Source organism: Podarcis liolepis (genome assembly GCF_965112155.1).
Source record: "Podarcis liolepis genome assembly, chromosome: 7".
NCBI classification, from domain to species: Eukaryota; Metazoa; Chordata; class Lepidosauria; order Squamata; family Lacertidae; genus Podarcis; species Podarcis liolepis.
In genome coordinates, this window is record NC_139561.1 from 31,075,049 (window position 1) to 31,099,574 (window position 24,526).

General features: G+C 47.3%; 1 protein-coding gene across 1 annotated transcript in view; it reads left to right on the forward strand.

The window, feature by feature from the left end:
• Positions 1-2,186: 2,186 nt before the first annotated feature.
• Positions 2,187-24,526, forward strand: part of SLC2A1 (solute carrier family 2 member 1) — a 41,012-nt gene continuing 18,672 nt past the window's right edge. Inside the window, exon 1 of the mRNA XM_083513085.1 lies at positions 2,187-2,518. Within this exon, the coding sequence (XP_083369211.1) occupies positions 2,498-2,518 (21 nt within the window). The 5' untranslated portion in view covers positions 2,187-2,497. The remainder of the gene's footprint in view (positions 2,519-24,526) is intronic.

A 24,526-nucleotide genomic window follows, 5' to 3' on the forward strand; every position in this document is an offset into this window, starting at 1 on the left:
AGCATGCAATACTTCTGCCATAAGAACGTAAGAAGAACCTGCTGGATCAGGCCCAAGGCCCATCTAGTCCAGCATCCTCTTCTCACAGTGGCCTACCAGATGCCCCAAAGGGAAACCAGCAAGCAGGATCCGAGCACAAGAATCTTCTCCCCTCTTGTGGCTTCCAGCAACTGGTATTCATTTCCTCCCAAAGTAGCCCAGGGCAGCAATTTACAAGGAATTAAACCCATGGTTCCCAATTAGGGGTCTGTGCACCCCTGGGGTTCCAAGGCACCATCCCTTGCCTCTCCCTCAACTAAGTTTTTTGTCATTTTTGCATTGTAATATCACAATTTTTAGGGTCTGTTTTTTTAAAAAAAGTATACCTAAAATCAGTGGCGTAGCGTGGGTTGTCAGCACCCGGGGCAAGGCAAGTAATTTCTGCCCCCTAACCCGTGGGTTTGCGCACCCTAACCCCCAGATGTTGCGCCCGGTGCGGCCGGCCCCCCTGCACCCCCCACGCTACGCCACTGCCTAAAATCCTTTGTTTATTAGGGACACCCCACATTTTATTCCAAAAATTGCTTTGCAGAGTTAACTACTGTAGGGTTATCAAAATTTTCAAAAGTAGGGGGTCTGTGGTTTGGCTTTTGAAAAAGAGGGTCCTGAGTAATTAAGCTAATTGGGAACCACTAAATTAGACAATAAAAGCATCCTTGAAACAACTCCAGTACAGATACAGCAGGCAGGGATGAACTAACAAATAAAGTTCATGCAGGATCAGATTGTTACTCTAGAATTCTCTCCCACCCACCAGCAACATTCCTGAGTATCATCATCATCATCATCATCAATATTTATATACCATTTACTACGCAAAATCCCTCCCTGCTTTTATACCTTGAGGGCATAAGGGGTTAGACCCACCCATGGTCCAAGAAGCCCACGGCATCTTTAATTATAGATGCTTCTTTCATTTCTTATGTTTATTGTACTGTTTGTATGTACAATATAATATGCATAGGCATATAGCTGTCAACCTTCCCTTTTTTTGTGGGAAATTGCCTTATTCCCATTGCTTCCCGCTGCTATCCCAGGTGAGGCTACTGATCCCTTATTTTCAAATCTGAAAGTTGACAGCTATGCATAGGCAAGGCTGCATCAAGTCCTACTCAGAGTAGACCAGTTGGTATGAATGTGCTATTAATTTCAGTTGTTCTACTCTGAGTAGGACTAGCATTGGATACAGTCTGTATTTTCATGCAATAGAATCTTGAACTTGGCAACATAATTTTATAAAAACAGAAAAGAAACTTGGCTTGCTGAACCTGTGAGAGATAGAAAGATACAGTATATGCTAAAATGTGCATTAAGCAACTAACAAAAACAGTTTCTTTAAATAATATTAATGTCCCATCTTTTCTCCAGACACTCATTAAAAAGCAATTGAACACTATAATTAGAATTAAAACTATATACAGTATGTATAGAAGATCGATTAAATATATCTTTATTTTTGAGAATACAACTGTAAAAAAAGATCAATAGAATCCCAGGAGTGGCAGTTTTAAAAGACCAAATAAACACGATAGACTTTTTTTTAAAAAAAAGAACGAAACAAACAAACAAACAAACAAACGGTAAATGACGTGCACCATAGTAAATATCAAGCGTTATGTAAGCGGCAGACAAATGCGAAGGCGCAACGCTTAATAGTTCCACTGCTTATATAACGCTCAATATTTCTGAAAGAAAACAAAATCCTCTACGCGGCACAAGGTCTGAAAATAACTGGACCGTTTAAAGCGAAACTCTGCCTAAAACCAGTAAAGCAACAACGTCATGCCGACGATGTTCTCTCTTAGGCGCGCATGTGGGATTTTTAATTAAAGTAAAAATGTGCTTTTTTTTAAAAAAAAAAGTGCTTTTAAAATAAGCGTTTTCCTTAAAATGTGCTTTAAAATGTGCTTTCTTCTCTCCTTGCCCCTCGCCTCGCCTGCTCTCTTTTCGGAGCTGCGCGGGCCAGAGGAGCCTCCGGAGCGCGCGCCCCCGCCGCTTTCCTTTGCGTCCGGCTCCCTCGCCATCTCTGCCTTGCAGTTTCTCACGCAGGACGCGGGAGGCGCCCCCCGCCCCATCTCGGCTCCGCTTCCTCGGGAAGCGGCCCCACACACCCCCGACACACCTCCCGGCCGGGCCAGCCAATCCGCGGCGGGCCTGCGTGACACACACGCCGTCACTTAAGCAGCTTCCACGCGCCGGGCCGGGACAAGGAGAAGGAGGCGAGGCACGACGCGCGGCCACTTTGGAGAGCCGCACCACGGACGGGAGCTTGGCGGGGACGACGACGCCGAGAGCGAGCGAGCGAAGGAGCGTGCAGCCAGCCAGCCAACCCCGCTAGCCAGCCAGCCAGGCTTGGAAGTAGCCAGCCCCGAGGAGCCCAGAAGCAGCAGCAGCGCGGCGGAGCTCGACGGGCACTTGGAGAGACGGAGCGCACGACGAGGGCGCACGGCGCAGCGCCATGGAGTCCGGCGGCGGCAAGGTGAGCGCGCGGTGCCTCTCCAACTCTCTCCCTCTTTTTCTTTCCCCGGGTCTCTGCCCGGGAATCCCTCCCGCGTCACGGATCCCCCGATCCCCGCGCCTTCCTGGCGTCCAAGCAGGCGATCGGGGGCGGGGGGCTTCCATAGCGAGCGGGCGCGCGCGCCGGACCGCTAGACCCCTCCGGAGAAAGCCGGTTGGCAGCGGCTCCCCCGTGTGGCTGAAGCCGGCAAGGCGACGTGGGAGGGAGCGCGCTGCAACGCCGTGCCGTGCCTACTACTGCTCCCCGCCCCCACCAGGCTGTCCCGCCACCGCTCGGGCTCCTCTCCCCCGCCCCCGTTGCCTCCCGTTGCATCATGTCGCTTTCCAAATGGTTGGCCGTGGGGCAACCCATAATACTCTCAAGCAAGTCGAGGAAGGGCTGAAGTTCAAAATAACTGTTCCCTACCCTCCAAAAAATCAGCAACGAACCACTGATGGAGAAAAAGTGTTACTTCCTTTAAAAGGCTCCTGGGAGGGTGTCCTTTGTCTCCGGGGTTTCGGCTGTTTTGATATTTAAATCGGCTTTCCTTTGGTTTTAGAGGGACTGGGTTTTTTTGGGGGGGGGGGCAATCTCTACACTGGAAACCAAATGGGTCCGCTCTCTTCCCCACTCCTCCCCCCCCCCACGGAATTTGTTTGAGTTTTTAGGGTGATGGCTTGAATGGCAGCGTTCATGTCCCGCCTCTGCTTCCGATTCAAACAATGGTTGTAAATGGGGTTTTTGGTTTCAGGGCCTTGTGCTTAAATGGGATGGGGGGGAACACATCAGGATGAAGGTGGTGAAATAAGGAAACATAAATAAAGGCAGCCTTCTTAACATTGGACAAAAATGCAGGAAAGTCCAACTTTGCCTTTTCCTCCTTTGCTGCCCGGATCTGAGTGGGTGGTGAGGCAGAGTGGAAATTTTTGGTTTGGAGCCTGTGTGTGTGTGTGTGTGTGTGTGTGTTGTTAGCCCGCTCTTAGCTTGAGGGGCTCCCACCTCCACAGAGAATAATTTGTTCCACCTTTTGTCTCTACTTCAGCGTCTAAATTTTCCTCTACTGAATGGAAATTTTGTGTTTGGATGCAAAACTCTTGGCAACACACTGAACAGGTTTATTGATGTGCAGTAGATCTATATTTTTCTGAAACTGAAGAAGAGAAAAGAATGAAAAGAAATTGGGGGGACACCTGTATCATTTATGAGGACTTCTTAAAGCTATCCTGATGTTTGGCAACTTTACGCCTGTCAATATTCTGTGACTGGTTTATTCATTAATGGGGTGCAATTCGCAAAGTTTTGTGTGCTTGTGTTCCCTATTAAACAGGGTTCAAGTGCCTTTTTGGGGCTGCAGAAGGTGTTCCAAAAACCCCTGAGTCTGGGACAGCCCACTATGATTGTAACAGTCAGCTGGAAATTTGTCAGAAAATCTGCAGCCTCTGTAACAGGGAGAAATGGCAACTTTTGTTGATGATGCCGTGATTGAGAAGCTGGAATATTTGACTGTGTGCATCAGTTTCCGCTTTATTTCCTAAATTACATTTTTTTAAACAAAAAAAGTGCATTCCATCCTTCAAGGTCATCAGGCTAGTGTATGTCACTTATCTGGGGTTATTTTATTCTACAACAACCCTGCAATTGTCTGGGCTCAAGTTACGCAGAGGACATGGTGTGTTGGTTAAATGGTTAGGCCAGGACAGGAGAGACGCTGGTTCAAATCATGCTCTCCTGGGAAGTTCATGGGTGATGTTGTAACCCTGGCTTTATCTTGACCATGACCTGCCTTGCCGGGGCTGTTGTGAGCATAAAGCAGAAGATACAATAAATGAACCCACGATGTTTCCTGTCCAGTCTTTTAGCCTCTGTCCCAGTCTTTGCCAGGCTGCAAAATATCCAGAGGGCAGCAGGTTGGCAAACTTCATCATATTGGCTATCTGAGATGTTGGACAGTGATATTTGCAAAAAGGAGAAGCAGCCACAGCTGACTAGTAATGCAAGCCCACAAACTCAGGGTGCTTGGATTGAGTTGTGTGCGGCTCTGCACAGGCAAAATCCAGAACTAGCAGTGTGTGAGGATTTGCAAACCAGTTCTGGTGCTCAGTCTTACGTGTGTCTATTTGAAATTGCAATGCTGCTGGGTTCAGTGGGACTACCCAGAAAGTGTACACTACGAGGTTGCAGCTTAAGGCTCAGAAGATGCATTGTACTTAGTTGCTGTATAAAGGCACGTGAAATGGAGGAGAGCTGATTTTCCCAGCCAGAGGGCCTCTGAGCTCAGGTACCAGAAATAAGACAGGGTAAAGGTAAAGGGACCCCTGACCATTAGGTCCAGTGGTGACTGACTCCGGGGTTGCGGCGCTCATCTCGCTTTATTGGCCGAGGGAGCCGGCGTACAGCTTCCAGGTCATGTGGCCAGCATGACCAAGCCGCTTCTGGCGAACCAGAGCAGCGCACGGAAACGCAGTTTACCTTCCCGCCAGAGTGGTACCTATTTATCTACTTGCACTTTGACGTGCTTTCAAACTGCTAGGTGGGCAGGAGCTGGGACCTAGCAATGGGAGCTCACCCCGTCGCGGGGATTCAAACCGCCGACCTTCTGATCAGCAAGTCCTAGGCTCTGTGGTTTAACCCACAGCGCCACCTGCGTTGCTGTATAAAGGCAGGTGAAATGGAGGAGAGCTGATTTTCCCAGCCAGAGGGGCTCTGAGCTCAGGTACCAGAAATAAGACAGGGTAGGGTAGGGGAAATAGTCTAGTGCAGCCTTTCTCAACCTTAGGACCCCAGATGTTGTTGGACAGCGACTCCCATCATTCCTAGTTAGCAAGATGATGGGAGTTGTAGTCCAACAACATCTGGGTACCCAAGATTGAGAAAGGCTGGTCTCTGGGAAGTATTGAAGATCCAGCTACACTTACCAACATCACTCCAGCTCTTAAATCTGAGGACCCCACCCCTGAATTTGTATGGGATTGGGGTAGACCTGGGATTAAACACCCAACAAGCCTATAGGCATGTTGACTCAGAAGTAAGTTGCACTATGTGCATTGGGTCTTATTCGCAAGGAAGCGCACTGTGTAACCTGTCCCCAGGGGTGTAGCCAGGATTTTTGTTAGGGGGCAGCCCATCTTGGCTATGCCCATGCCTGCCCCCTATGCATGTTTTCTCCTTTGGTGTTTAAATTCCAATAGGTTCAATGGGGCTTACGGATAGGAAAGAACTGTGTTTGGTCTGCATGGTTCAGCTGCAATTTTGTGCTGCTCGTAAATCCCATTGAGCTTAATGTTCTCCTCTGCATGTCTGCTCAGAAGTCAGCCCCATTAAGTTCAGTGGGGCTTTTACTCCAAGGTATAGGCTTGCAGCCTTAGAGTAAATAAGTCAGGCAGTCTGCTAGTCATGGTGACTTTGGTGAGATTAACTGGCTTGTGGATCACACCATCAGTCTAGTGTTTTAGTAAGGCTTACTTTTTATTTTGGGAACAAGTAATCTATTTCTCACACGTACCTTTATTGGCAGACGGTTCTGTTTTTTTGTACTCTCTCCCCTGAGTTTACAGATAGGTTTGGTCCCATGTTAGCTGTTCTCTAACTAGACACATTGAAACTGGTGAGCATGACTAATTTAGGTCCATTAATATCAGTAGGGCTATGCTGTTGTTGTTAATCTGTAAAATGTTGCCTTCTATTACATTATATTAGAAATATTTTTTTAGACTCTGAAATCATTTTAAAATTCCTTACAAGGCACACAAGGGGGAGGGATAACTGGATTGTTTTCACTTTTTAAATCCCATCCCTCTTTTTGTGGGGATTGCCTGTCATGTACCGCCACACATTGTAACTTGGTTAGTTTCTGTTTTGAAGATCCAGCAGAATATATTTTGATTAAACACAATCACATTTTATATTCTCCGAAATCCTCCTCTTGAAAACCAGTTAAAATACAGTTAAGTTCAGGGTGCGTTTCTGCTTTTACGGTGTACATGTCTGCAAGTGTCCAGACTGATGTGTCTGTAATTGGACTTTTTCTCCTCTCAAAATGTCAAACATACCTGTTCTGCAACATTTCCTATCTAGGAAATGACAGTTGTGCAATATCTGCAGACATTCCTCCCCAGGAGTAATAGAGAGATGTTTAATCATTCTTTAAAATGAATGGCTTTGTGTTTAAAAATTGTCTCGTACATTTCGGTTAATGGAGGGTGAAACCTCAGCACTAAAACGAACATTGAGCTTGGGTTAGGAATGTCCTTTCCATCGCTAATGAACTTGGATTATGTGGCAGCCAGTTGCAAATTTCTTTAGAAATTGTGCAATGCAATCCTATAAAAAGTTTAGCCCTATTAAGCTCAAACGGTTATACTCCCAGGTAAGCATGTATAGGCTTGCTACCTCGGCTTCTTTCGCTTTCCCTATCATTGATCTGTAATGATGCTTTAAGCGTTTCATCTTTATTTTTCAATTTATTGTCCCTGTCACTAATGAAAAAGAGAGCTTTCCTAGAATCTCACACTTGTTCTTCAGCGTGGTGTTGTAGGGGAAAAAATTCTGCTCAAGAATCATCTGTGGTGCTCACCTTTCGAATGTTGAGGTCTAACTCCCACCTATATTCCTGGCCTCAGTTCTCTGTCTGTGAAATGGGTGACCTAATATGTTTGTTACACCAAATACGCTGCTTGTCCTGCAAAGAGATGAAAGCAGCAGGGATATTGCTGTTGGGCGGTCTCCCATCCACTTTTCAGCCCAAATCTCCACAGTTTGAGAAGTAGACCTACAGTATAGAAACTTAAAATTGTAGAGAGTCATCAGGTCTACCCCTTGCAATGTATATGTAAAAGGTAAAGGGACCCCTGACCATTAGGTCCAGTTGTGGATGACTCTGGGGTTGTGGCGCTCTTCTTGCTTTACTGGCTGAGGGAGCTGGCGTACAGCTTCCAAACAAATGTTCCATTGGATTGCTGCCAGGGGTACCGACTTGAATAAAATATTGTGGGGGGCCCAGGTAAGCCCCGCACCACATAATCAATCACATGACAAAGTGCACACACACACCGTTTGAATGGGAATACCCATCAACTTTGTTCAGCCCCCTCAAATATTTTATTGTGGGGGCCAAAGCCCCCACGTTTCCTAGGAGTTGGCTCCTATGATCCCTGCCAATAATGCATTTGAGTCAACAGTGGATTTCTCGGTTTCTGTTGGCTTACGGCAGGCATGTCCAAAGTCTGGCTTGGGGGCCTAATCCAGCCTGCCGGTCGGTTTAATCAATCCGGCCCCTGTAGCAGTTTATTTCCTGAGGTAAAATCCTAAAAAAACCTCAACAACTTCAATCCTAAAAAAAGTTCAACAACTATGGGGTAAAATCATAAAGAAAGGCCAACCACTTCAATCCTTAAAAAAGTCAACAACTTTGATTGGCCCTTTGGCCGGCCCTCACGGCCCTTCACTTCATCAAATCTGGCCCTCTTTGAAAAATGTTTGGACACCACTGGCTTATGGAGATCTCAGGCAGGAGACTAGTTTCTAAACTGGAACTGAGTTCTTTCACGGGTTACATTTGGGGAGTGTCAGTATCCTGGCAACGACTGACATAAAACAGCAGAAATCCTACTGTGTGATGCCTGAAGATGAGCTGTAGTGCAGGGTTTGAACTATAGGGCAGGTAAACTCCTGACATGAAATTTCGGGAGGAAGCTTTCTCCACAACCCTGTGAGATAGGCAGGCTTGACAGATGGCAACTCAACAAAGCTCACAGGCTGTGGACTTGGACCCCTATCTTGCATATCCATCACAACAGAGATGCCCCAATGGGATAATACCCTCCATTATACCTGAGTGGAGCTGAGGGGGTGCACACAGCCCTGATCTCTAACAGAGGGGAATGACCACAGGGCTCAAGAGCTATGGCTGCTGCTTCTGTCCTCCAGCTCCCCACAAGTGCCTGCCACCTAATGCGATTGTCTAACGGTAGGGCTGGCCCGGTTTCTAATTCTCAAAAGGAGAGAGCAGGCAAAAGCAATTGAAGCAGTTACTTAGGAGCTACCCCATCTTCTGGTTACTTTCCCTTATGCTTTCAGCTCACCCTGACCAAGACGAGGTCACAGGTGATTCCTAAGAGAGAGGGAAGCCCTGGTGTGGCAGGCAGATATTAATTCCACCGGGGCAGACCGCTGCTACCAGATTTTTTTTTTAAAAAAAATTATTCAAAATTATAACAAGGCATATTATCCAAAAACATATCATCCTTGTTTCCCCCCCCCCATTTTTCCTCCCCCCCCAACCCAATCCACCCCCCGACTTCCCTCAGTTCCAGTCTTTGGTTTCTCTAAGAATGCTGTTTTCTGCATGTTACAAAGTTGTATAGATCCTCAAACTATTTAGCTGATTATTGTCAATAAAAAGTTTGTGAATGTTTATTCAAAACCTGCCAAGGAGTCCAGTTCGCTTTGTTGCCTCTTCAGATACTTTGTAAAGGGTTCCCATTCTTCCTTAAAGTCACAGTTATCCTTGTCCCGTAGCTTATATGTCAGTTTTGCCAGTTCTGCATAGTCCATCAATTTTTCTTGCCATGATTCTTTACTTGGGGTTTCTTCAGTCTTCCATCCTTGTGCTACCAGAACTCTCGCGGCCATTGTCGCATACATGAAGATGTTTTTCAACTTTTTTGGCAGGTCTTTCCCTACCAGAATTTTGATGGGCATCTCGCATTATGCCTGTTCTAAAAGAGTTGAATTGGCTGCTTATTTCCTTCCGAGCCTGGATTTAGGATGCTGGCAAATCCTTTCGTTAGGTGCCGTTTCTATTGCAATTTTGTCTTATCCTGCTCCTTAGTTTTATGCTTTCCGTCTGCCTTTTTTTAAAAAAGTACATTGGTATACTTGTTTTCATTTTGTATAATGCAGCAGGCCTGCTTTGTTTGGACCTGAGGTCTCAGTTTTGTTTCTCCGCTGCAAGCGAAGACCTTACTGCTTACTGTGGTTTTCTGGGTTTACTGTGGGGAAGAATCGTGGCTTTGCATGCAGAAAGTCCCAGGTTCAGTCTAGGTTGGGTTGGGAATGTCCCCTGCTTGAAACCCTGGAGAGTTGCTGCCAGCCAGTGTAGACAGCACTGAGCTTGATGGACCAAAGGTTTGACTCAGTATAAGGCAGTCCTTATATTGGCAAGTCAAGCGGCTGGATTTAGCCCATGTGCCTTCACTTGTTGACTATTAGGGTAGGCAGCACATAGATTCCCAGGGCTATCTAGATGAAGTTGCAGGCTTGTGCTAGACATGTAACCTGCATGCAATTCAATAGGGCTGCCTTCTGAACTATGATGCTGCCTTCTCCCAAGTCAGACCAAGGGGCTGGTGGTGGCTTTCCAGCTGTGGCGGGTATCCTGTAGCCCTCCAGATGTTTTTTGGACTACAAGCGCCAGCAGCCCTGTCCAAGTCACCAGAGGTGATGGGAGTTCGAGTCCCAGCTACATCTGAGAGATCCTCGCCCCTGCTTTACAAGGCCCTTTTCAGCTCTGTTAACTGAAGACACTTCAGTGACAATTGCTAGAAATTGAGCCCAGGGCTCTCTCTCCATTCAAAGCCTGTGTGTAACCGCAGACTCACTCATCGTTTTAATTACATTTGCTTCCAAGGAGCGAAAGCAGCACATACAGTTTCCTTTCTGCCTTTTATCCTTGCACTGATCCCATAAAGTTGGTATTGCTGAGTGTGTGTGACTGGCCCAAGAAGGAGTGAGGATTTAAACCCGTGTCTCTGCAGACGTGGTCCGACTCTTATGGGGCCATCTCCCTTTTTAATAAAGGGGCATTTGCTATTGCTCTTCATTTCTGCTGCCATAGAGGCAAACCCATTGAGCCATTTATCTTTCTGTAGCTAAAGGGTCTCTCAGGTCCATTTGCTATCCTGAAATGCAAACGCTTTCTCTTCCTGCTTAAGTTTTTTATTACAGTGGTACCTTGGGTTACATACTTGCCATGCTTCAGGTTACATATGCTTCAGTTTACAGACTCTGCTAACCCAGAAATAGTACCTCGGGTTAAGAACTTTGCTTCAGGATGAGAACAGAAATCTTGCTCTGGCGGCGTGGTGGCAGCGGGAGGCCCCATTAACTAAAGTGGTGCTTCAGGTTAAGAACAGTTTCAGGTTAAGAACAGACCTCCGGAACGAATTAAGTTCTTAACCCGAGGTACCACTGTATTATTATTCATTTTCATTGAAGATTTTTCTCCATTAAGAAAATAAACAAATAAGAGAAAGCGCCTATAGCGTCTCCACTTTCCATTCATAGAGCCTGCATATGGCCCAATCGCACTGATAAATGAAGCTTGCAAAAAATGTTCCTGCTTTAGGCTTCCAAAGGCGGAAGACCGGCCCAAGACACAGCCTCACCCACATCACAGGGCATTTGAGGCAACCCTGCTCATGTGTGATCCAATGTTTCTGGGTCAGGATGCTTTGAAAGATTTAAATTGTGCAAGAGGGTTGTCAATTGCTTCCTTTCCATGCCGTGGTGTGTCTCCCCCGCCCCCCTTGTGTGCAGAGACTGGTCACAAGGCTGCCGATGGAACCCTGATTGCTGATGACACAGTCAGCAGGGGCGAGGGTGGCGGCAGGGAAGAGCTGGGCTGGAATCTTGGCAGCGCCACGGGCTGAGTTGCTCATAAGGTGTGGATTTGGAACAGGAATGTGGGACGTGACAGCTGGGAGCACACCACTGCGCTCGTCCTGCAGGGGAAGGATGGAGAAGCTCACAAGCGGGGCACTTTCGTGGTCCGCTTCCTTCTCTGCTCCCCCCAGGCCAAAAATTTCGGAAGCCGATAGGATTAAAACAACAATTTATGAAGAAGGCGGGGGGCGGCGTTCCTTCTTTTTTCTTCTGCTCCTTCATCAAAGAGGCCTGGGACACAATGGGGCAGCCTTTGATCTCCTGGACAAAGACCCCTCTAGACCAGACCCGGGTCACTGGGAGTTGGTCCCGGATCATTGTTGGAAAGGATGGGGATAATAAATATTGACAAAATGCATTTGTTATCATGATACGCTTTGCTGCTCTCCAGGATTCCTCTGGGCTCCAGATATCCTGCACCAGTTTAAAAACAATTGCTCAGGGGGGCGCGGGGCCTTTTCTGGGGTTTTTCCATCCGAAAAGGAGCATCTTTTGGTTCATGGAAATTTTCTGCTGGTGGTTCTGAGTTTGCGCAGTAGGCGAAGAGGCGAGTCGCTCCTTGCAAGTCTGATCTAGGCAGAAGAGTAAAAAAAAGGGGGGGGGTAAATATAAAGAAAATTTCATTACGGTGGAATAGGAAACCCCAGACAGTGAGCACTCAAGGTAGGGGTGATGGAGGAGCTTAGACAAGGCAGTAGGCCTGTTTCTCCCTCTCCACCACAAAACACACCCTAAGCCTGAAATCCTGGACCCTCTGACTAGGGAGTAAGCCCCACTGGATACAATGAGCTTACTTCTGCATAGACACAAGACTGTGTGCAATGATTATCCTGCAATTCAGTGGGTCTGTGTACTAAGCATTTGCACCAAAGGGACGTATCCTGCACTGATGTCATTGCTATAGTGATGATCAGGTATAGCAAAGTAACCCATGACAAATCTCCTTAAAGTACACTTCTTCTTTTAAAAAGCAAATTAATATTGAACAATCCAAGAAGCCCAGCTGAACATCTTGTCTCCCTTGGTGTTGAAATCCAAAATGGCAGTCCTGATTGAGATCTGGGTTGCCAATTTCTGGTTTGGCTGCAGTTGCTCTAACCCTTTAACACCAACTTGATCTGGATTAGGAAAGTGTTTTTCTTTACAGTGAATGGGTTGCTTCTCTAACGCCTGATCTCTAGACATTTGGCAGATGATGATACTTCATGCTATTAAAAGGCACAAGAGCAGCTCACAGCGTCTCTTTTTCTGGTTAGTTGGCAACACTATACCTGGGGCAAGGAAGGAATTTTTTGGGTGGGAGGGTGCAGATCTTGTGCTGTAGATGAAAGGTCAATTTTATAATAGCATTTCTGGACGTAAGGCATGTTTCTAATCTTTCTTTTCTTTTTTTAAAATCACATAATTGATGGAAAGTGAGATCCGCAGGCATTGTTTTCTCCAGGTTGGGGCCATTTGGCTGATTGATTGATTGATTGATTGATTGATAATACTGTATCCCTAAGCCACTTGTCACCATAGATAGTTCGAGAGTTTTATGTAAGATCAATAAAACAATCTTAACACTCAAAAGGATATAATGTGTTTAATGAACAACAACCACAAACCCCACAGGTAAAATCACAAGATCCATAATGCAATTTAATTTAAAACGATTGCTGAAAGAAAAAGGTCTGCTTGAGGCTGCACCTCCAGCAGTGTGAAGCAGCTGAATTTGAGCTGAGTTGGTCCCGAAGCCTTTTAAGAACGTGAGAAGACCCTGCATTAGGCCAGTGGCCCAACCAGTCCAGGATCTTGTTCTCACGCTGGCATATAGCTGTCAACTTTCAGATTTGAAAATAAGGGATCAGCAGCCTCACCTGTCCCGGGGACAGTCTACAGGATTTCTAACAATCCGCAGAAGCAGCGGGAAACGGCGCTGGAATAAGGGAATTTCCCGCAACGAAAAGGGAAGGTTGACAGCTATGCGGTGGCAGTCCAAGTGTTCCAAAGGGAAGCCTGCAAGGAGGACCTGATGTAGCAGCAGTAATTCCCGCCCCCCCACTAGGAACTTAGCTGCTTCCCTGCCTCTAAGTTGTCAGACGTCACTGCTCCAGTTCCCCAGCCTTTTGCTCTGCCTGTGCAAGCTTCTGTCTGGAAAGCAAATGACAAAAGGTTTCTAACTTGAGCCATGTTGTTAAGCTCCTGAATTTTGGGGGCGGGGAGGGTCTGTACCCTGGCAAGAGCGAGTCTTTGCGACGGGATAGGCCTTCACCCCTCCTGATGGGAGAATGTGCTTGTTTCCGGTTGCTTCTGGCATTTGGGCATATTCAAAGTAGATGCATCTTGCCATACTTCCCTCCCCCCTCCTGAAATGGGGAGGCCCCTTTCTCTCCTCCCCCTCCCCCACCCCCACTCCTCCATTGGGGAGGGTGCTGCTGGCATGTCCGCCTGGCGGGACGGGAGGGGGGGCTGACAGGCAGAAGCAGCCCAGCGAATGTGGGCGAAAGGTGAACATGATGCTCTGGATTACAAGGGGGGAAGGGAGGGCCATGCGCAGGATCAGCGTCCTGATTGGCTGTGGGGGGACGAGCCCCCAGCAACCTGAGATCTGAGGTCAGAGCTCTCTCTCTCTTTTAGTTAGTGAGGAGTCCAGTTCGTACTGGGGGAGGTGTACAAATGCATAAGCCTTGTCCAGTGTCGTGGGTAATCTGTAGGCAGGAGCTGGGCTGAGGAACCTAACGGGTGTGTACATGACCCTTTGCACGTCCCGGGGGGCGGGGGGCGGGGACGAAGGGGGACGAAGGAGGGAGGTGTTGGTCTCGGAGAGCAAAATGAGTCCCCCACTTAATCTTCTTTCCGTGGCCTCCCTCCCCCCCTCCTTGCCCGAGCAAGGAAGAGGGAGGAAATATATTTCCTTGGTGCTTTTAACTGTTTCCGCTAGGTGAACACTTCAAGCAGAAGGTGGCAGCCCCTCCTCCCCACCCAAAAGCCGAAATAAAATGCATTACATTTCCAAGATGGATATTAGAGGCAGTGGACTGTCTAATAAGAGAGCGAGCAGCGAAGCAGAAAAACTCTGGTTCAGATCTTCCTTTCCACTGTGAACTCGTAATGCGCCCTTCCAAAGCTCTTACTTTTCAACTCTCCCATAATCTCTAGTTTGTATTGGTAACCCTAGTCTGACTTCCAGGGGGGTGTTGTAAGGATTACTGAGATGATACTGACTCCTGCTGAGTGCTTGGGAGGTAGAAATGGAGTCTAAATACTCTCTATCGCCCCCAGTATCCTGGGACAGTCTATCCTTCAGATTTCATATTTTTTTGAATTTTGCAATGCTGTCCTCTGCTTTGAGGAAAGTGCTGCATATCTCAAGAGAAACAGTATTTAGAAATGTGTTACCATTTTGGGAGAAACATTCACATGGATACTGATCTATGTGCAGATTTCTCAAAATTTTAAAAATGTGGATTGTGGTGGCGATAGGACAGAACAGGATATTGAATGAGTGCAGGCAAAATGGACATAAGATGGAGCCAGACCGATTTATCTCGCTCTACTTACAAAATTATGCCTGGTGAGGAGAAAGTGGTAGCAAATAAATTTAATTTTATTCTTTTATGGGACAGACCAAGGAAAACACTTCTGGATACGGTACTAAGTGAATGGGACGGAATGCTGGCTTTCAAAAAGGGGGTTGGACAGATTCGCGGAAGGATGCTAAAACACGTTGGGAAGCGATTCATAAATGAGATGAAATCAATCGGGGTAGAAGAGGAAGAGAGGACTGCCTCTGGCTTATTGGTCGTGATGGATATGTAGAACAGAAGAAGGGCTTGCTGGATCAGGCCAGTGGCCCACCCAGTCCAACATATCCTGTTCTCACAGTGGCGGACGAGACGCCCCCCCCCCAGTGGGAAACTGGCAAGCAGGACTGAACGCCAAAGCACACCTCACTTGCTGTGCTTTCCAGGAACTGGTATTCGGAAGCCTTGCTTGTAGAGGCAGAGCATCCCTATCACTTGAATTCGCCCAGTCCTCTTTTGAAGCCATTCAAATTGGTGGCCCTCTTTGGGGGCAGGGTGAGTTCCATAGTTGGACTATGTGCTGCTTTCTCCACGTGGCCTAATCCTTTGTCATAAGCTTTGTCAGGAGGGGCTGGCTGGGCCTTATTATGTCTTTTGCAAAAGCTCCGGCATGTGATTGTGGTAAATAGCCGTTACACAACCAGAAGCAGACGGGTTGTTGGCCTGCCCGGTCCCACGCTACACCTCGGTGGGGATTTATAGCGGCCGGCGGCTTTTGTTGCTCCGCAAACTAATCTCAAAGCTGTAAGCCCGCCACAATGTTGGCCGCTGTGCTGTTTCCTCCGGATAAGTTGCAGGGGATTGTTCACCTTGTCGTTTGTTCGGATCCCCCTCTGAATGACTCAGGGTTGGTGAGATCATCTACGCCCACCTCGTAGCCGGGATGCTGTATTTGAGAGGTGGGCAACTGGTGGCCCCCCAGATGCTGTGGGTCTCCCAACAGCTCCAGCTATAGCCTGGCCAGCGGTCAAGGATGTTGCGAGTTGTAATCCAGACACATCTGGGTGGCCACATGTTCTGCATCCCTATCTTGTAGCTCAAATACAGTGGTACCTCGGGTTACATACGCTTCAGGTTACAGACGCTTCAGGTTACAGACTCCGCTAACCCAGAAATAGTACCTCGGGTTAAGAACTTTGCTTCAGGATGAGAACAGAAATCGTGCAGCAGTAGCGGGAGGCCCCATTAGCTAAAGTGGTGCTTCAGGTTAAGAACAGTTTCAGGTTAAGAACAGACCTCCGGAACGAATTAAGTACTTAACCTGAGGTACCACTGTATCCCCATTCATACTTCCTACAGTAAACCTGGTTTAAGTTCTGACCTACCAGCCGCTTCTTCATTTAGTGGGCCTGATCCAGCAAGGCTCCACTTACATTCTTATGTCTGATTTTTCTGTTTCTCTGCCACATGTTCTATCGTGTGCAGCATAGAATTCCCAAGATCAAGGTCACTGATCCCTAATGTGGAGCCATTTTTTTGCTGTTAAGAGTTTAATAAATTCAGTATTTTGCTGGGGTATTTGGGGGCTTTTCTCCCTCATTATATACTAAATAAAGTGAAATCCGGCTGGATAAAAGGTACCTCTCAGTAAGTGAACTTTTTGCATAGGGAAGCTTTTTAATGTAATGTTTTATTGTGTTTTTATATATACTGAAAGCATCCCAGAGTGGCTGGGGCAACCCAGTCAGATGGGCAGGGTACAAATAATAAAATTATTGTTATTGTTATTATTATTAGTAGTAGTAGTAGTATCATTATTTGCATTGGCTTTTCTGACATGGTCAGAAACCTAGACTTCATCATTCCAAATTTCCACTGTGGCTTTATCCATGTGTGTGTGATATTCCATCTTGCTGTCATTAGCAAGTAGCCAATTAGTTCTCTGCTTTCACAATCCAAACTTTGACTGTCCCAAGTGTCTTTAAATAGTGATGGTAGGAATTTGTAGCACACCTTGGTGGGTGTTTCTTAAAGCACCTGAGCTCCTTTGCAAACAGAAAATGCCACACAAGTGATCATTTTTATAAACCAGCTGGTGCACTTTAGTTTTGTCCGTTGAGAATGCTTAGTCATAGGAAGTGAGTCGGGCGATGATGGTGTCTGAAGGGTGGATGATGAAACATGACCTAGGGTGCTCATCAGTCAGGGAGCAGGGGATGGGGGGGGGCAAGGAATGCACAAAGTTTGGGTTGTGAGGTTTCACTTTGTTTTTGATCTGTGAACCAGTTCCCCACATGCACACCTGTGCAAAATCTTGAAATAGGACCTATCAGCCAGATTATTATTTTTTAAGCTAAGAAAAGCAAGCATGCAGCAACATTTTCCTTCAACCTAGCATGCATGTTTAAATTGCCTGTCTTGCACATCCTCAGATGGCTCACTTCTGAGAATTCAGGTGTGTGGCTCCTCTTCAGACCCAGTTGCTGAGAACAGGGACTCATGCAGAGCTGCCATGGGCAGCCTCCCCTGGGTTTATTTCTAGGATGCTTCTGTCTCTGGAGTGAGTGGTTGATTGATCTGCTGTGGAACTTGAGGGTGGGGACGAATTCTGTTGCTTCCCAGTTGCAACACCTTTCTTGCTCCTCTTCCGTTCCTCCAGCAAAGGCTTATTGGAAGGAAACAACACCAGAGCAGGGAAGAGATCCAACAGGCACTCCCATCTGAAGCTCATTGGCAGGACAGACCCTGCTACCTGTCTGTCTGTCTGTCTGTCTATCTATCTATCTATCTATCTATCTATCTATCTATCTATCTCTCTTTTGTGAATCACCCTTCATTCAAATAGATCCCAGGGTATCCAACAAAAGAACAGAACGTAATTTAAATTAAAAGCACATCTAAAATACTGTAACAACCACAATAATAGCAAAATACAAAACAAGCAGATCCAGAGGCAGACAGAAATCCTGCCCCAATTTCAGGGACTGAATCTCACCAGATGCTGCTCTGAGTAGGCCCATTGCAATCAAAGAACATGGCTGACGTAAGTTCGTCGAGTTGAAAGATGGACCTTGCATTCCAGGTGAGCAATTGAAGGGAGCGGTTTGATTATTTAGTTCGCAAAATTAATTTCGTTTCATAAAATTGATAAACCGCTTGATTGTATAAAAAACAAACTGACCTCCCAAGTGTTTTACAAAAAAACAAACCAACCTTCCAAACAATAAAATCGTCACAAAAAAGTCACCAACATTAATTTAAGACCCTCTCATCGGTCATAGATGCTGTAGCTGAGATTCTCTTGTTACAAGGGGTTGGACTAGATGACGCTCAAGGTCCCTTCAAACTCTACCATTCTATGAGCCTTGATGCTCATGTCTCTGACTTAACTTTAAAGTAGTTAGAGCAACGTCCCTGCCTGTCCCTCTCTGTATGTTGCAACGCAAATGCACACAGGTTGTGTCATCAAAGAAATTGACCTCCCTGTGGACTTCCTGGAGTTTGTTCAGGCAGGAATCAAAAAGTGTCTGAACGGTCAGTGATGAGTTTGTGTGCAGGCAGCGGGGGGCGGGGGGGAACGCTCTCCTATTAGATTAATGCAAGTGGCAGTAGGCATGAATTGTTGTTTTTTTGCTTTTAATGACAAATACCAGTTGTGGGTTTGGAGAGAGAACCGGGATCAAGGCTGGAGCAGGTATGGAAAGGGCGAACCTCCCTTTTTCGCTCCTTCTCCAGTTCCCGGCAGACATCACGATTTACGCAGTTGCTGTTTGCACTGAGAAGGAAACTTTCCAATGCAAATAGGAGGCAGCTGCAATATCCTGATCCGCCCCTCCACTTGTGTTTAACTTTGACAAGCAGTTTGGCCTTAAGATGGCATCAGAACCAGATTGGTTGATGATTTATTCGGGGTCCCTTCTCCCCCACCCTGCCCCCAAATTGGGTTTCAAACTGCTCTGATTCTTCTGTTTTATTGTGGCTAGGCAGGCTGGGCACAATTTCTGCAGATATCGTCATGGAGCCTCTAAATGGTGATTTCCTGCTTAGGATTCTCACCTGGCGAGAGAAGGACTCAAAAATATTGCATTTTACTTTTTCTGGTTCTGCTTTTCCTGCTGAGATTCCTACATTGCAGGGGGTTAGACTAAAGGACCTGTTGGTTCCCTTCTAACTCTACAATTCTGTGGATCCCCATCAACCCCACCCCCAAACTACTTCAGCTTTGGAGCAGCCTGAGAACCACCCCCCAAAACAGGAACAGAGCTAGCTGGTGATTCCCGCCCTCCAACAAATTTTACCTTGGATAAATTGTGAGTTTTTTTATTATTAGGAGGGGAAGAGTGAAGAGTTCCTTCACCCCACCTGTTTCCAACATAACTGTATTCCTTGTTTTGGTGTCTCCATTTTGCTTCCCCACTGCGTCAGCTGTAGGTCTTCCTCTGTCTAAAATCAAGGCTGCAGTCCTAGGCACACACTTCACCTGCGCTGTGGGTTAAACCACAGAGCCTAGGACTTGCTGATCAGAAGGTCGGCAGTTCGAATCCCCGTGACGGGGTGAGCTCCTGTTGCTTGGTCCCTGTTCCTGCCAACCTAGCAGTTCGAAAGCATGTCAAAGTGCAAGTAGATAAATAGGTACTGCTCCAGTGGGAAGGTAAATGGCATTTCCGTGCCCTGCTCTGGTTTGCCAGAAGCGGCTTAGTCATGCTGGCCACATGACCCGGAAGCTGTACGCTGGCTCCCTCAGCCAGTAAAGCGAGATGAACGCCACAACCCCAGAGTCGGCCACGACTGGACCTAATGGTTAGGGGTCCCTTTAACTTTACCTTAAGCCCCACTCAACACAGGGGGAATTGTTTCTGATCAAACAGGCATAGGGTTGTGTCGGATGAGACATTTATTTCTACTGGATTGGTTCGGGGGGGGAGCACAGGCTTCCCAATCCCAACCCCTTTGATGCAGAAGGAGTTTACTCCCAAGTAAGTGTAAGTTAGATTTCAGCCTTGGCTACTGAGCTGCAATAACTTGTTGTGCTAACACGGGATGGGTTTGTTTGTTTGTATGACGCATACCTTTTTTGCAGTTAAAAGTTTTCTGTTTAACCAGAATGAATTTTTTTGTTTCATAAAAGTAGACTCTGAAAAGAAAGAACAGCGGGTTAGGAGTCGCTGCCATCGCTGTGAACCAGGGGGTTGGACTAGATGACCCTTGGGTCCCTTCCAACACTATGATGTCATTTCTGCTCCCCCACTGACCCATTCAGATGCTCAGCAGGGGCAACCAAAGATCACAAACACACAAATTTTACTTGCTTTGTGGAGAAGGGAATAGTACCTGCATCCTGTAGAGTCCCTGTTTTTGCTTTTGCACGGGGTTATTGTGGGGATAAGGGATGCAGGTGGCCCTGTGGGTTAAACCACAGAGCCTAGGACTTGCCGATCAGAAGGTCGGCGGTTCGAATCCCTGTGACAGGGTCAGCTCCCGTTGCTCGGTCCCTGCTCTTGCCAACCTAGCAGTTCGAAAGCACGTCAAAGTGCAAGGAGATAAATAGGTACCACTCCAGCGGGAAGGTAAATGGCGTTTCCGTGCGCTGCTCTGGTTAGCCAGAAGTGGCTTAGTCCTGCTGGCCACATGACCCGGAAGCTGTATGCCGGCTCCCTCGGCCAATAAAGCGAGATGAGCGCCGCAACCCCAGAGTCGGCCACGACTGGACCTAATGGTCAGGGGTCCCTTTAGCCTTTACCTTTTATTGTGGGGCTAGAGGATGGGATTTGTCCCTGGGCAGGGCAAGTTCCAAGTGCAGTAGGCCAAAAACTGTGCTGCCCCTTTCTTCTGGTCAAGAAGTGCAAGAGGATGGGTTGAGTCGGGTCCAACAGCAGGGAACCAAAGGACTGGTCTCTGAAGAAGTGAGGCTACTGGGGGGGAGGGTTAAAAAAGGAGGGCGCAACAACATTTCAAAACTCTCTTTAACCTCAAGGAGCAAGTCCTCATTGTCTCCACATACAGTTTTTGCAGAGCACCAAAATACTGCTGGGGAAAGGGCAGTCAGGCATTGTGGCTTTTGAAGTGCTTTGTGTGCATTTCTCTTAAAGCAGGCGTGGGCAACCTGCAGGCCCTCCAGGTGTTGCCTGACTACAGCTCCCATCAGCCCCAGCAAGCATGGCCAGTCACCTGGCAGGATGGGAGTTGCGGTTCAGCATCATCTGGAGGGCTCCTCACGCCTCTCTTAAAGTTGGAATTATGAGCCCCCATAATGCAGTCAGGAAGGACTGAAGCATGAGCTCCTGGCAGAGGCTAGATTCGAACCAGGGGTCCCGTCTTGATTTCTCGAGCCAGTGTGGTATAGTTGTTACGAGTGTCAGACCAGGGCCCTGGGAGGCCAGGGTTCAAATCTCCACTCGGCCATGAAGCTCCCTAGGGTGACCTTGGGCCAGTCACTGCCTACTCTCAGCCTAACCTACCTCACAGGGTTGTTGTTAGGGATAAAATTGAGGGTGGAGGAAAAATCTTGTATACCGCCTTGAGCTCTGTGGAAGAAAGAGGAAATAGAAACACAGCGACATGCTTCTATATAGCTCTCTCTCTCCTTTAGTTAGTAGGCTATGCCAAGTTATCTTATTTTGGCAGACACCTCCTGAGTGGTGTGCAAGCTTGGTTGTGTTTAGGGTTTTTTAAAAATAATAATAAAAAAATTCCTGCCCTTTCCCTTTTTTTCCTTTCAAGTTTGAATGGAAGCATGTTGGACAATGCTTGTGGTTCTCTTGTGCTGGATTTTCTATGAACTCCTGCCAGGGCCTGACAGCTGTGTGGGCGCCTTTGAGATTAGGGGAGGCCAGTTAGCAGGAGGCTTTTCCTACCTGCTTTGATGGAAGGCTGGTCCAGGAAATGGGAACATCAGCTAAGTCCCCCGCTCCTTCTGACAACCTCCTTCGCTGCGGGGCTGGTCCCTTGGGGTTTTGCTAAGCCTTCGGGTTTGGGTTAATTTGCGGACATGGGCTTGCATCCAAAGCAGTTCTTAAGTTTCCCGTTTCGGATTTGCCCTTGCGCAATGGAACATTCTCTCCCCCCCCCAACACATCCCCTCCCCTAAATTTGTTATGGTTCCCCACTCCCGAGCCTCCAAAGCTGATTTGAGAAAAGTATGTGGAGGGAGGAGAAATGGGAAACGAGGGCATTGGAAGATGGCACAAACATGTGTTCTGCTCCTGTCACTGATTCTTTCGCTGTGATTCCTGCATTGCAGGGGCTGGACTGGATGACCCTTAGGGTCCCTTCCAACTCTACAATCCTATGATCTTTCCCAGAGCATCATGGACTGTTACAGATGCTCAGGTTTTTTTTTGCAGCAGGCAGAGGTTTCCCAGACTGTTCTGGGATTCCTTGGAAGCTTATTAGTGACTCCTCCTCAAGGTTCTCACCATTCTTTTCTTCTTTCTTTTTTCCCCAAAGCTTTTCTTTATAACTTTTCCAATATTATTCATTAATCTTATGCATTTCATTTCTACGCCGCTTTATGTTTTGAAGAAAGAATCTCAAAAGCGGTTTGCAACACATCAAAACATCAGATAAACCCAGAATAAAACAGTGAATGTAACAAGGGCTGCTGTGGCAGAAAAGACTGGGAGTTTGTTGTGCTGGGTCTCCCCTTGTTTTGCTAGGTGCACTCTGTTCACAAGGGACAGCCCTGAAGCCCCAGAGATGTGGCCACCCAACCCACCATAGCTGTCAACTTTCAGATTTGAAAATAAGGGATCAGCAGCCTCGAAAATAAGGGATCAGCAGTCTCACCTGCCCCGGGGACAGTCTACGGGATATCTAACAATCCGGGATAGCAGCGGGAAGCAGTGGGAAACGGCGCTGGAATAAGGGAATTTCCCACAAAAAAGGGAAGGTTGACAGCTTTGCAACCAACACTAACAGAAGCTGGATGCTAGCCCAGCAGACTGCAGCTGCTTGGTTCCAGGTGCGGCCGGCCAGTTTCTGCTGCGGCATTTTTATCACTTCCAAGGGCATAAAACACGTGATGTAGCACAGAGTACCTTGTGATGCTCAGTTGTTGCTGGACCACGTCTGTCTTCGTCCCTAAGCATTGGCCGTGCTAGGACAGGAGCTGATGGGAGTTATAGTCAAAGACCCTTTTGCCCATCCCTGGTTCATAGAACTTTGCAGTTAGCATGTAGGTGAACATTCTTTTGTCTTTGCAAAATAAATTTTCAAAAAATCAAGCAGTAACGAACATATCTGGGGATGCTGTGGTGAGCCTTTAAGGTAAGCCTGCAAAATTTGAAAATCTGGAATCTTGGGAAGGGCTGTAGCTCAGCAAACAGAGCAGCTGCTTTTCATGCAGGTTCCATCTCCAGTGACATCTCTAGTTAGAGCTGGGGCAGGTTCCTGTCTTGAGACCCTGGGGAGCTACTGCCAGTCAGTGCAGGCAGTATTGAGATACATTTCAGGAAAATGAAGAAGAAAAGGTGTGAATTAAACCTTAACATATGTATTCCTCAGAAGCACATGCAGCTTTCAACATGTGGTAACAGGGTGGTAACAAAATCGGATCGTTTGTTTTGGGGAGATTGTAAATGGGCATTTGAACGTTGCTCTCCCACATTGAAATCTCTGCTCCACTCTCCTGCCATGCAGAATGGTAACGTTGGGAAGCTGCTGTTATTTTGGCCAGGAAATGCAGACCTTGGTGTTACCATGTAGAAACTGAGGAAATCAGAGTGTTTGGCCGTAATGAGGGCTACAAACTGTTCAGCGCCCATTTATTCTTAAAACAAGCTTTCGTTCCATATTGCAGTATTTGACCTTGTAGGGTTAAGGACTGGTAACCTTTCTATTCAGATCTGTAAGGCTGATCAAATGCATTAGACTATCAGAGGAGGACAGCTGAGGGAGAGAGAGAGATGAGAGAGAGAGCGCCTGGTTCAAACACCCCCACCCTGACCAGAAAGATCCTGGTGCAACTGTCTAATCCAGAGGTTTTCAACCTTTTTGAGTCCACAGCTCCCTTGACCAACTCCATTCTTTCTGTGGCACCCCTGTGGGGCTCAGGAGCCCAGTTATGTCGCCCCTTGCCTGCAGAACTGGCAGTTTGCTAAGGGTGCTGAAAGTTGTGAGTTCCCTGTGAAGGAGGATGGATTATTAACCCACTCTGAGGGGAATAGGGGTGCGGTCCTCCTAATGACTCTCTCAGCACCCTTAACAAACTATAGCTTCCCGGATTATTTTTTTTGGGGGGAGAACCATGGCTATTTAAAGTGGTATTGCCGTGCTTTGAGTGTATGGAGTGAATGTGGCATTTGTGTGTGTGTGTGTGTGTGTGAGAGAGAGAGAGAGAGAGAGAGAGAGAGAGAGAGAGAGAGAGAACATTACCTCACGGCAATAAAGCTTAAGGGTATAGCCAGATTGTCCTAAAAGCAGGTTCACATGGCTCCTCAAATTCCTCCCACCCCAAATTGAGAGAGAGACCATCTGGGATTAGCCAAGGCCGGATCCCAGATCCCACTCTCCCAAAACAAAGAGCCACTGTGACGTGGGTGGGAACAGAAAAGGGGCTTTGGGCACCCAAAGCGGCTTAGTTCAGCCTGCGAAAATCAGGGCCCCTGTTTTGCTTTCCCGTTGCGGCTGAGGGAGAACCCCACCTCCACCTCCACCCCCACCTCCACAATCAGGCTGGTGTCCAAACTTGGTGGCCCCTGTTAACCTCCAGCTTGAAACAAGCCCCTAATTGTTGCTTTCGGCTTAGCCAGAAAGGAGGTGGGGAAGGGGCTTTGCCAAAGAGCTGCTGGAGAGATTCCATGCCCGGTTTTGCCCTCTTTCATTA